Source organism: Caretta caretta, chromosome 2 (assembly GCF_965140235.1).
Source record: "Caretta caretta isolate rCarCar2 chromosome 2, rCarCar1.hap1, whole genome shotgun sequence".
NCBI lineage: Eukaryota > Metazoa > Chordata > Testudines > Cheloniidae > Caretta > Caretta caretta.
In genome coordinates this window covers 96,974,371-96,987,593 of record NC_134207.1, presented here as the reverse complement: position 1 = coordinate 96,987,593, position 13,223 = coordinate 96,974,371, and the positions used below count along the sequence as shown (strand labels likewise).

General features: G+C 40.4%; 1 protein-coding gene across 2 annotated transcripts in view; it reads right to left on the bottom strand.

Moving 5' to 3' along the window:
- Nucleotides 1–13,223, bottom strand: part of CCDC102B (coiled-coil domain containing 102B) — a 361,276-nt gene that overhangs the window by 80,562 nt on the left and 267,491 nt on the right. For both annotated transcript variants that reach the window (XM_048840158.2, XM_075125326.1), the window contains exon 8: nt 9,979–10,082. In XM_048840158.2, coding sequence (XP_048696115.2) covers nt 9,979–10,082 — 104 coding nt within the window. The remainder of the gene's footprint in view (nt 1–9,978; nt 10,083–13,223) is intronic.

The following is a 13,223-nucleotide window of genomic DNA, read 5'->3' as shown; positions in this document are numbered from 1 at the left end:
CAGTCTTTCCATTGATTTCAAAAGACTTTGGATCAGGCTCTGATCTGAATATCTGTATTTAGATAACTGTTTAAGCTACCCATGTTTGAAAGCTGGGCTCCGGGTGTAATTTTCCTTTTAATTTGTGTGAAGTTTAAAGAAACATACATTTCATGAAACAGGTTCATTACATCAGAAAACATCTAATTGTTTTAAGAAAAAGATAATATAAATGGCAAAGTACCCTATTTCAACTGCACCAAGTCATTAGAGAGGAGATGAAGCAGCTGTCTGCCATCTGAAACAGGCATAGGCAGCAGGGAGCCTACCAGCATTGAGGGCCTATCAACACTATAAGAGAGGGCACCAACTTTTTTGCCCCCTGAGGAGGCAAATTTGCATTTGCGAGAGGTACCTTTGTCAGGCTGTGTCCCCTTCCACATGTAAACTAATGGGGGGAGAGGATAGAAGGGTGAGGATAGCATTTTGAAGGGGCCTCACAGTTGAACATTTCAAAGTAGTTGGAGTTTTGGGCAATGATTCAAAAGAGTACTTATTTGATCTTAAATGCTTCACCTAGCCATGATTATAATCACAACTGCAATTGTTTTTTTTAAATCCTCCGGGAATACATTTGCAATGCCACCACAGATATTAACACTGTTACGTTCAAATCTTATACAAATGCATTAATACATCCTTTTATTATATATTGATTGAGAATGTGCAACTTTTCAACACCTACATTATAGATTGTATGTGAAAAACAGCTCTGTACAGTTGGTAGCCTTGATTAGGGAAAACAGATTTTCCCAAGACAGCATATTTCCATAATACATTCTTATGCTTCTTATAATTCACTGAATAGTATAGATGGAGAAATGAGAAGTATTTGTAGCAAGCAAACCCCAAGTAAGGCCACATTTCCTTGCAAATCCAGGCAATTTTTAAAAGTACGTCCCTAATGTAAACATATATAAAATATTAGTTGTGGGCTATGTAAGTATTTTGACATTTAAATTCACATTTATAAGCAATGTTCTGAAAGTGTTATTAGCAGCAGCAACTATCAGCCGGTACACATTCTGGAATTATCCAGAGCATTCATTGCTTTTCCTTTTCAAAAGGAACAGGAGTACTTGTTGCACCTTAGAGAGTACTTTTTGTTCTTTTTGTGGATACAGACTAACATGGCTGCTACTCTAAAACTTTTCCTTTTCAAACTCTCAAAGTTAACAAGCAATGCCATTTTTAAATTATGAATGAAACAGCCACAACAACACTGACAAATTGAGTAAAACAGATTAACCACTGTATGATCACATTATAAAGATAATATATTAATTGAAAAATGGGCTATCCTCCATTGGCATGAGCAGATACAACTCCACTGAAGTCAATAGTATCGCACCAGCTTTTACCAGGCGCTATATTTTCAAAGCAATTCTCAAATGCAAGACACTATATGTTATATGAGAGAGACAAAGATCATTTAGTAGACTAGAGCCTTGTTTACTGGAAGATTTTGGAGGACTTCTAAAATCTCAGATAACAAAATGCAGTACAATATGGGAGTTAAGTAGTCAACTATGTCAAGTTCCCATTCATCCTCCTCCCCCCGGGATAGGATGAAAATACCAGGATTATCTACACACACAGTACAATTTCATGCACATATCTAAATCTCCCAGCTAACTAAAGCTCTGCTAACTGGGGACATGGGCATTAAGTAAGGCTTTAATGCAAAGTTAAGGGATAATTAGAAAGAGTACAATAGGAAGGCAGAAAACATGTCAAGGGAAACAACAATGAAGCAGAGGAGAAGGGTATGTTTCTACTAAGTGAAAGTGAATGAACGTGTAAACTTCTTTAAGTGTAAGTTATACATATTTAACCCTTGTCTATTTAATTTCATTTAGTTTCTTATACACCCATCACTGAGGTATCCGAATAAAACTCATATGAATATTGAATTATTTTCAAATTCAAGCTGTGATTTCAGACTTGGTGTAGGGCTGATTAACTTTAGAATTTACCTTGCAGCAGTCCTCTCACACTGCCAGGGGCGTGGGGTGGGTATTTTTTGGGTTGTTCGTTTTTGTTTAATTCCTTGAATCAATCAAATTTGATATTATTGTTATTTTTACCATGGAAGCAACCCGAGGCCACAACTGAAATTAGGGTCCCATTGCTCTAAATGCTGTAAAAATGCATGGACAGTTCTTGCCCTGAAGAGTTTAGAATCTAAATCAGACACAACAGATAGAAGCTGGGAGGGGAAAAAATGAGAAATAGAAGTGAAGTGACTCGTCCAAGGTCAGTGGCAGAGCCAAGAAGAGAATCAAGGCCTCCTGAATCTCAGTTCAGTGTCCTATCAAGTGGATCATGTAAAAATATACCAGCTATGATGCTGAGCTTATATCCTATTCTCCAGAATCTCAGTAGATTATCATTAGAAGTTTATGGTAAAAACTGACAGTGCAGAGCCAGAAGCCAAAGTAGCACAAATCACTTAAAAAAATGTGAAGCTCCATTTACAAAAGGAGGCTACAATAGACAATGTATTTAGACACACTCTAAAACCCCCAAACATCTCTGAAACAATTCTTTCTTTTTGACATCATTGTGTGTTAGTTGATCCTTATGAGCCAACAATTTGAAAAGAAGGCAGGTCTTTTAGGTGACCTCATAGCAGCTCTGTGGGAGCTGTCAGCTGTATGTTGCACTTTGGCAGTCCAGACTCTCTTTAGTGCCATCCTTAGTAGGAAGAGCTCCTTGAAAGCATCACAAAGTATGTCAATCTTAGAACACTTACATTTGCCAGACTGCCAGCTGAGCCTGTCCACAAACCCTACTGTTTAAGGGCCAAGTTTTGAACCCCTTACATTAAGGAGTAGTTACTCAAGGGCTATCATACCAAATTCAATGGGACATACTGAATGGTGAGGACATATTCATTTTGGCTATAGAAAGCCCACGCTTTTTTTAGTTTACATTGCAAGAGCCAAGCAGAAATATGCAAACCAAGTGTATACTGCACAGACAGGATTCTCAAAAACCAAGAAAATCTTTTGTAGCCCAGAGTCAACCTATTTTTTAAATTCTTCAATCTAATAGATTGACAGTTGTCACTTAAGTGTTCAGAAAATAAAATAGAACTATTCTAAAAATAAATCCCAACAACAGAAATTAAAAGACCTAACCAAAACAACAACAAAAAGCCTAGAGAGACAAGATGGGATGGAGGGAATATCTTTCATTGGACCAACTTCTATTGGTGAAAGAAACTAGCTTTCAGGCTACCCAGAGCTCTTGTTCAGGTCTGGAAAAGTTACTCAGAGGGCATGTCTATGCTGCCATTGAACACCGACAGCTGGCCCATGTCAGCTGAGTCAGGCTTGTGGGGCTCGGGATACGGGGATGTTTAATTGTGGGTTAGATGTTTGGGTGCAGGCTGGAGTCTGGGCTCTGGGTAGGGAGACCAATATGTAGTTTGTTTGTAGCCATGAAGGGAGACCAACATGGCTACCACCAAAAATACCTAAATCATGCTTTCCTCATTCAACCATTACTAACTGTGGCAAAAATGAATAATCCCTAGCACTCCAAGCCTATGCCTGGCTATGGGTCTCCCAAAATAATAGTTGCATTGTCAATATCACAGGAAACAAATAAAGAAAACAAGTGGTAGGTTGCCTCAACATGCTCTTGGGGGTGCTTTAATATTCCCCTTTTGTAACATATAACAGTAGGTCAATTGGCTTCCCTTGAGGAAAAAAGAAAAAGCCACAGTTAAAATATGGTATTCTGTTCAGTGAAGGATAACATTGTTTCAAATTTATTTTAAACAGGTTGTTTCTTTGTTATAATATTATTTCCCCAGTGCTGTCAACTGAGTGTTAAAGGACTAGTAATATTTAATTGACCTACTGTATGGCAACAACAGCACAGTTTCAGCTGCAAAACCATGGGAAAAATTACAGGCTCGTTGACAGTAAGGGAATAACATTTCAATTAAAAAAAAGTTTATATTTACAGATGGCTGCACCTGAAGTATTCTTACATAATACCTCAATTGTAAGCACATGGTAATTCATGCAAAAGCTCTCACAGTTCATGGGCATAATACTGGTTAACTAATATCTTGAACGCTTTATTAGTAATAGTTCTGCATAAAAAGGTTTTCCACTGGGATAAATATTAACAAGAAAACTGTGTTTTATTTAAAGTTATGGAATTTAAGAGTATGAATGAAGAGAGATGGGAAATTGTCAATTAAGTAATTTAGTGTGCTGTGAAAGTTACATATATTACATATATTACCTGAGATTTCTAGATACACTGTATGTCAGGACATGTCTGAACTTATTCATGTAAGTCAGGATAGTCTGCAGAGCATATTTCTGTACTCCATATTGTTCTGTCAGAAATGGGCATCACTAAGAATTCAGCTCTTGGTGCAAATAAAGCATTAACTTGCTCTAAAGAGCAGAAGAGGTATCATGGGAAACTTTAAAAAACACTATTTTAAGTAGAACATTATGTCTTGACATTTAAAATGCTCATCATTTCCTGTTATTCCCCTTCCTGAAGTTCTAAACCCCTCTTGTAACATCACCACAATCTCCACAGTAATCCAGTAGGGTTATCACAACATAGAATAAGTTACTTCTTTATGTCTTTATACAAGGAATAAGAAACAGCAGCAGAAAAGGATTTATGAAACAAAGATTGCTTTTTCATACAAATATTTAATAAGAAAAAAAGGGAAAAGCTGTACCTAAAATATTTCACACAATTGCTTTGAAAAAAGAGCTGTTTAAGAATGATTCCTTTTGCATTGTCCTTTATTATTCACTCTTATCATGTGAATAGTGCTCAACAGATAATCTGCCTCAAAGATTAAAATGTTTAAAGTCTTGTCAGTACACAGTTGGTCATTTGGGGCTGGTGGAAATAAGCCACCCAAACAATGACCCAGATTTCAAACCCACTATAGAAACTGCAGTATCAATCGTGCAGCTGTTTCACAGAACCATCTGTTGTCACAAGGTGGCTCCTAGTTGGGCCAGAGCTTCTTCAATATCTTGTGACAAAGCTCTATCCTTGTCTCTGTGGGTCCCGAGTTTCCTGGCGGATTTTTGCTATCCTCAGAGGCTCACTATGACCCACCATGTAGCCCTTCTCTCTCTAGAGGCAAGGGTCACAGCCTACTGAGCCATTTTCATAAGCCAGTGGGGGAAGTGAGGAGAAGCTATCCTCCCTCGCCCAGTCTCTGTTGTCTTTCAGTCTCAGTGATTAATCAGGGGGGCAAAGGAGTGAGCCTGGGCCCGCCTTCTACTCCGGGCTCCAGCCCAGGGACCCTAATAGTATCAACTATGATAGCTGACTTTTTAGAAACGGGACACGTACCATTCCCTGGGCCACTTCCCCACAGCAGCCCCCACTTCCTTGAGATCCAGTTTACCCTTACCTCAGGGCCTCCTTCCTTGTGCCTGATATGGTTTGTACTGCTCAGTCTCTCCAACAGCGTGACTTCCTCCTCCAGCTCCTGACACGCACCCCACCCCACCACTAACTGGGAGGTTTTTAACTTCTTTCAGCCAGCCCCGATTGGCTTCAGGTGTCCCAATCAACCTAGCTGTCTCCACTGCTTTCTGGAAGGATCTTAATTGTCCTCAGGTGTCTTGATTAACTTGGAGCAACTGCCATTTGGTTACCATGGTAACAGGGATTTGTTTAGCCTGGGGCTAACATACCTGTTTCTTACTACTTTTCTTTAGCCATCTGGCCTTGCCCCGTCACAATCTGCAGTCCTTCAGTGGCTGAAATCCACCAGGCCACCACCAAGGAACTTCTTTCTGGTTAACAGTATCAGTGCTCCAATATCTTCTTATTAAATCCATTTAGTCTCAGATGCTCCTCAAAGCACCAACTCAAATGGGAATCCTGGTGGCAGCAGGTGGTACTGTAGTAGTATAGCCACTTTACTAATACTACTTAGTTTCTAGAGTGTCACTGACTGGAGGGACATTGCTATCAGTACCTAATGGACAGCTGACTCTGCTGGTCAGTATTGTATGGCCAAATTCCTGCAGCGGTATTTAGAAATGGAATTCTTAAAGGGACTTTGAACTTGAGAAGGGTTTTCTCATGATTGTGTGCATTACTAATTGTCTCCTTAACAAAAACAGGGAATGTTAATAAGCCTTAAACCTTGGAAGAGCTGTAATATTTGGATTTCCATGATAAAGCTATAAAATACAGACATAGTGTTAAAAAGAAAAGAGTAGCTGTTGATTTTATTGTGTAATAAAAATGTTTATATTACCATGACACAATGCTATTTCCTTGACCTTTCACAGTGTAGTGTGTTGTACATCGATCTCTGTCAAGAACATACTATCATGTTTATTGAGATGACCTGGCATTTTAAGACAAGCACTCAGATTTTTATGGAAATGATCCATAAAAGCCCCATAAAAATTTGCCACTGTAGAATAAGGCAGCCTAGTGGAACCAAATTTTGAAGTGCTTTGAAAACATTACAAAATGTTTTTCAATGTGGTCAAACAATTTTCATGGAATTAAGGCATGATGCAATAAACCTATTATGTTTACCTCTCTGACAATGTAGGATGGTTTCCTACAGCACATTGCTCCCTATAAATATGATGAACTGGTTAGTCCATTCCAACTCTTGTTCTCAAGTGATGGGATGTGAACCACTTCCCAAGGGATATCATTCTGCAGCCTGATAGATCTCCTTGTCAGGATATAAATACAGAACACTTTCATTCTTACTAATTCACTATGAGTTAACAATAATCTTCTATCTGTATAGAGGGGTAGTTATCTTGGTGTTCTTTACAACCACAACGTATGAAGTCATTTCAGGCTCACTATTCACTTGGCTTTGAAAGTCTCTGGGTAGGGAATGAAAGATTGGATTCCTTTCTATGTCCCACTATAAGCTGCTAAAACATTATTCTTTGGGTTGTTATGTCTGGGTAATCTTGCAACATCATCAGAGAGTCTTCTAGTCTCATTTTTCAGGCCATCTCCTCCTTAATAGTCTTTTTAAATTCATACAATTTCTGTCTGATTGCAAGTCTGTATCCTATATGCTACATAGCTTTCTCTCACAACTTCACAGTGTTCAGGGCCCCATTACCTATATAGATAAGGCCAATTATCTGCTCAAGTTCACTCTGACCCATGATATCCACTTTCCTTTACCTGGATCCAGTTGGGAGACCCTTGGTCCAGTCCTGCTCCAATCGCTAGTATTTAACCCACAGTAAAACAGCTTCAACAGGAGAGATTGAGAGACCCCCCTCCCCAACAGAATACCCCATAGCTCAGTGGTTAAAGCACTCTCCTCAGAGGTAGGAGAGACAATGTTCAAATTGTCTCCCTGCCTCTGGCAGGGGAGGGGGATTGAACTTGGGTCTCCCACATCCCAGGCAAGTGTGCTAACCACTGGACTAAGAGTTATAAAGTGGGCTCCTCTTCTTCCTGCCCCCCAGTTTGTGTGAAATGAGGTAGGCACTTAACCCATTCCCTCAAGAAGTGGTTTAGGCACCTAATCCACCTGGGGTTCCCATTCATGGATCACTAGCAGAGAGAGTTACCTCCCTGCAGTCTGGACTTAGTCATCTATCTCCATGAGGGAGTAGGGCTTAGGACACACATTGGCATCTCTCTTTGGCTAGCTTGGACAGCTCCCTGTCTAGCTTACTGGCTTTTGTGGATTCCATTCTTAGGTGTTTATCTCCTCCACATTCACTGTATAGGAAGCCTATACCTAACTCAGACTTTGTGTGTTGTTTTAAAAATGATGATTTTTAAACACAGGATTTCTGTGTTGTTTCTAGGCACCTAGAAGTTAGGTGGTCAGCACTGCAGCACTTAAGTTTCTTTGTGAATCTTACCCCATATTCCCAGTCACAGGGAAGAAACCCAATTGTACAGTTGGGTGGGCATGCTGATAAGCAGTTGACACAGATAGACTTGGATCTGGGTATGACAACCCAAGAGTGTGAAAATTCTGAAATTCTACCCCAGGAAAGTAAAGGCACAAGGACTGCCATTTGTGGGGGTGCACTCAGATTCCAGAAAGGGGACAAAAGTGCAGCTAGTCCCATAACTGTGACATATACCATTAGTAGTCTACTATGTTACCTTTAAAACTCAAAAGTCCCTATACGTACATTCCTCAATCTCTTTATCCATAGTTTACCCTCAGGGTAACTTTAAGCAGTACAATCTGATCAGACACTTAGGGGTTGTTTCTATCCATAGGTAGGATAGGAAGGGAAAAGATATAAAATGTTTTTGTTTCTAACTCATTTCAGCAAGGAGTGAACAACCAATGGAAGACTGACCTAAAGCAGCATGGTTCCATAGGGAAATCTTGAACCCATGACATGCAAGTGGGTTCAAAATACATCCAACTTTGCATATTTTAAAATATATCATGAAAAAATATGACTGAATGCTACCTTTCTCAAAGTACACCAGAGTCCTAGCATCCCTGATTGATCACTTGTAAGCCTAATTCTCCAGTACTTTGCACTTTAGGCTGTCATTTCTGAGTGCAGAGTGAGTACATATTTAGCGTTTTTGTACAGGTGTAAGTGATGGCATAAGGTAGGCTCAGAATTAGTCTAGTGTGAGCAAGCAAATAGCTGTAATCTGTCTTTCAGCTGTAACACTTAGCAAAAAAAAAAAAAAAAAAAAAGAACACCATACTAACCAGCAGCAACAAAAAAAGGAAAAATCTTTTAATATATTCAAAAAATACCACTTTCTGAAATGTAAGTTGGCTTTTCAGCCTCTTGGATAACATGCAACATGGTTCACAGTCAACCAAGATAAGCATTCAAGTTCAGGTGAGATGCTTTATAAATATAAACACATTATATGGGTGGGTTAGATGTGTTTTCACAATATGTATATTTTGCAGTTTTGTGAGGAAACAAAAGTGGTGCAATATATACCTCTTTGAATGCTCCAGCTTCAGTTTGACACCCATATTTATACCAACCCTTGTGTTTCCAGAAAAAGCTACACTTTAAAGTAGCCTCTTTAGTAACAGACAATTAATGGAGCAGCATATATTTGCCCCAGAAAAAAAGTGTGTCAGTTGTACATTTTCTTTGGATATCATCTATGCTACTGGATAATGAAATAAACAATGAGAATATTGAGTATACTCCTGTAATCTTTGCAAGAATGGCAGGTTCCATCCTCGAGTGTTGGATTCATAGTCTACTAGAAACAGTTTATATATATATATATATATATATATATATATATATATATATATATATATATGTATTTTACTATTCACTATATCCAGTCCCACATGAATGCTCACTACTTACATAAATGCACACAGACACACATGTGGGTGCACAAGGGTATAGGAGAGGTACAGGGAGACTTTCCCTACTATGCAATGCACCATCACGAAGGGATCAGTCACACTTGCAGTCCCTTCATATCCTGAGTGGTGTAACTAATCTCTGGCGATGAGAGCTAGAACCCTACTCACTGTAACGGGAGGGGAGAGGTGTCGGAAGAAGGGAAGGCCAGAGTGAAGCATGTTTTTTATCCTACTTAGGAGGAGCGCAGGAGGCACTCCCCCTCTGCATGTCGAGAACTCCACTGCAGAGCCTGTCTCACACACTAAGCACTAAGCTGGGTGGCGCAGCTGCACAACATCCCCAGCATGGGGCCCCAGAATATCCTGATTAACTGCACCTATTTCTTTGTGTGTTTATCCATTCTCACCCAGACTGATTAAAAACCAAATGACAGTAGGAGCTTGAATGTATTCATATGAACCAGAAATGTAGGGGGAACCAAACAATTGCAACAGTTACTAGACAGATGTAAATGTGACAGATCATCAGTGAAAGCGCATCTTCACTTGATCTTCCTGTATTAACATTCCAGCCTAGATTCAAAGTATTAAAAGTGTAAAGCACTCACCTGCTTTTCAAATGATTAAGCTGAATCTGTAAACTGTCATTTGCCTCTGTCTGCTCATCCAGAGATCGCTGTAGCTTTCGAATCTGGTTTAGTGAATCATCAAGCTGAAAGCAAACAGACCTGATTGGTTTTGAAATGTACCATGCACGTTTTTACCATGAGTGTTATGATAATAGACACAAATAACATCCACTTATATTTGAGGTTAATTTTTTTTTAAAGTTACATTTGTGTTTGAGATTTTATCACACGTGTTTTATTCTCTCTCACAAGCACACAGAATCAGGATCCTTTTTCTTAGTAAGGACAGATAACATTGTACTCAGTGCTAAATGTTGTCACGTTTTATTTCCTATACATCATTTTCTGTGAAATACATGAAATATCCTATTTTCTTAGCTTTTTTGTTAAAGCATCACAAAGTTTTATGGACAATAAGGAATAACCTAGAACATTTATTCTAATTATGTATGAGGATATTGTATCTGTCCTTGTATATTTCCCCCAGTTTTTATGCTGCTGTCAGTAAAGTACCTGCCAAGTCACTGGAAAAGCAATAAAATGCAATCATGATTTAAAAATAAGGTCACAAGTAGCTTTCTCTGTAGAATTCTAATTTGACTTCTATGAAACTTGTAGAATGAAACCTGGTAACAGGTGAAAGTCAACCAACTTCTAGTTGTTGTTACCAACCCACCAAGGCACAGCCAGCATTTTAGTAAGGGGCTCCCATAAGTGTTCTCCCTCAGCCTGTGATAAATAAATCTCCATGTCCCAAAGTTTTGTGCGCTTGTAGGAAGGAGTCTTCAGGGACTGGAGAATCTATTCATTTTCCCAATTAAACCAAAGAAAAATTAATTGCCTCCCAAGACAACAAAATTTGGCAATCAAGTTTATCTAAAGCTGCACTCTGTGGGAGGAAAAAAGCTTACATTTTTGTTCCTTAAAAATGTGTTCAACTGGGTCAATTTCAAATGGAGGGCGCAGGGCGACAGATAAAGTCCTGTTAGTGGATGGATATAAAGGTAGCTCTGACACAAATTGCCTTGCACCAAATGGCAGATGTTTGCAGAATAACCTGGTCCATTTCTAATGAAAATAAATAGGTTGCTGGCAAAGTATTTTTTTTATAAACCCCTAGGACAAATAATCTTTTTCAAGAATAATTTAGCAGTATCCCAATGGAGTTCATCCTTTCAGCCACTCCCCAGAACCCAGTATTCCCTTAAATCTGCTGGGAACATATTAAATGGGAGGCTTGCAGGCACCCCCAAAGATACCTCTAGATCACAGGTTTTATAAACATAGGCTCCTCCCAGGCTTGCTTATTTATTTCAGTTTGTACAAGATTTACTAAGCACCCATCCAGTGCTGCAGGCCCTAATTACACAATTTAAAATCCACAGGAAATAACTATCTGCAAACAAAATAGCCCCTCTATAGAGCACGTAGAACCTTCCAGCCTTCAACTCACACTTTCCCCAAACCCCAGAAAAATAGGTGGGCCTTGCAGCATGCTAGCAAGTTAATAGATCTGGATTCTGACAGCCCAATGTAGAGACACAATTCCAAAAGGAAAAGTCCACTCACGCCAGCCAGCCAGCTGCCTCATCCCTTTTAGACAGGGTAGCTCAGACTTGTTCTCAGCAGAGGCAGTACTGAATGGGGAAAAAAGGTGGAGTCTCAGAGTTTGTATTTACTAAAACATGCTGTAGCATGTTATACGGTGCTAACCACCACGTACTAAAATGCTAGTGTGGACTTTAGCATGTACTGAGCTGGACAAATCAAAGCAAGTGGGGGAGTGTAGGCTTCAACATGATTAGATCAGCATCTGTTAAAGTTGCCTTTGCCTACACTAGCAGTTTAGAATGAACCTGCTGGCCAACACCATTCTAACACCACACTGTTTATCCAAAGCCTCAGATGACCAGAGAGATGGTAAACCAAACTCTGTAGGACTTGATAGGTTAAAACAAATTCCTTGAGCTCCTTGAGCTCAAAATTGGCAAACCTAGAAAGAGTCTTCAGCAAACTCTCTCCCACTAAGGAGTTACAGTTTTGGAAAAGAGTCACACTGAATTTTAGGGTACACACACAGTGCAGCAAAGTTTAAGGCAGTGGTCTCCAAACTGGGGTGCACAAGATGATCCCAGGGGATGCACGACAGCAGGAGTTTTTTTCTTTGGCGGCAGCTCTGCATGTCCATGGCTGGTGTTCCCCTCCGGCAGCCCACCTGCGGCAGGTCTTCCGGTCTTATTCCATCGGCGGCGCGCATGTGGCTGGTCTTCCGATCTTCACCCTGGGGGTGCGCGAGCCAAAAAGTTTGGAGACCACTGGTTTAAGGGACTGTGAAACCACCCCTTATAACCTTCCCCAGAAAGAATTGGCAACACTTGTTTTAAGCAATACAATAAGTTTCATTTAATTCTCTTGTTCCACTTATTGTGATCCTCAAAAGTATCTAATCTATCTACAGGAATTATGAGTTACATATAATCTTGGTACCTGAGCCCTTGATCCAACAAAAAACTAAAGAATATACATAGTCCTATTATTTCCACTGGGACTACACACATGCTTAAAGTTGCAGTTGTGCTAAAGTGCTTTGCTAGATATGGGTCTAAGTACAAGGATCCAAGTACAACTGGAGAATGATATTTTAACTTTATGTAAGGGGATTGTTGCCCCCTTACTAACACTCAGTGAGGGTGTTTTAGTTGCTAGCTCCCAGTACTAAAAGGGGGGAAGGGTCGATGGGGGATCAGGACCCTGAGACTGACAGCCCCCAGGAACAATGGGGAGAGGCCAATGCTCCAGGTCAGCCTGAATGACAGGGCGGAAGGCTAATCAGGGAGTCAGGAGGCAAGGGGAGTTCCATCCTTCGTGTGAGCTGGAATTGCCTGGGTCAGACAGAGTGGGGCCGAGATAAGGAGAAAATAGGGGCCCAAGTTGAGCTGGGGAACAGAGCTGTGCCAGACCGAGAGGGACCAGAAAAGCAGCCCAGAGAGAACATACCCTGTGCTGGGAGTAGAGCTGCAGCCGGAAAGCCAGAGGCACAGCCCAGAGAGAGCAGACTTGTCTTGGGACGAGAGCTGCAGCAACGAGAGGCAGAGGGGCCAGAGAAGCAGCCCAGGGAGCTGGAGGCAGAGCAGCAGCCGTGCTGAGACAGAGTGAAACTGGAGCTTGGGGCTGGAGCTGGAGCAATCCAGAGCCGGGTGTGGTGAGCAGCTGGGGAGAGCGAC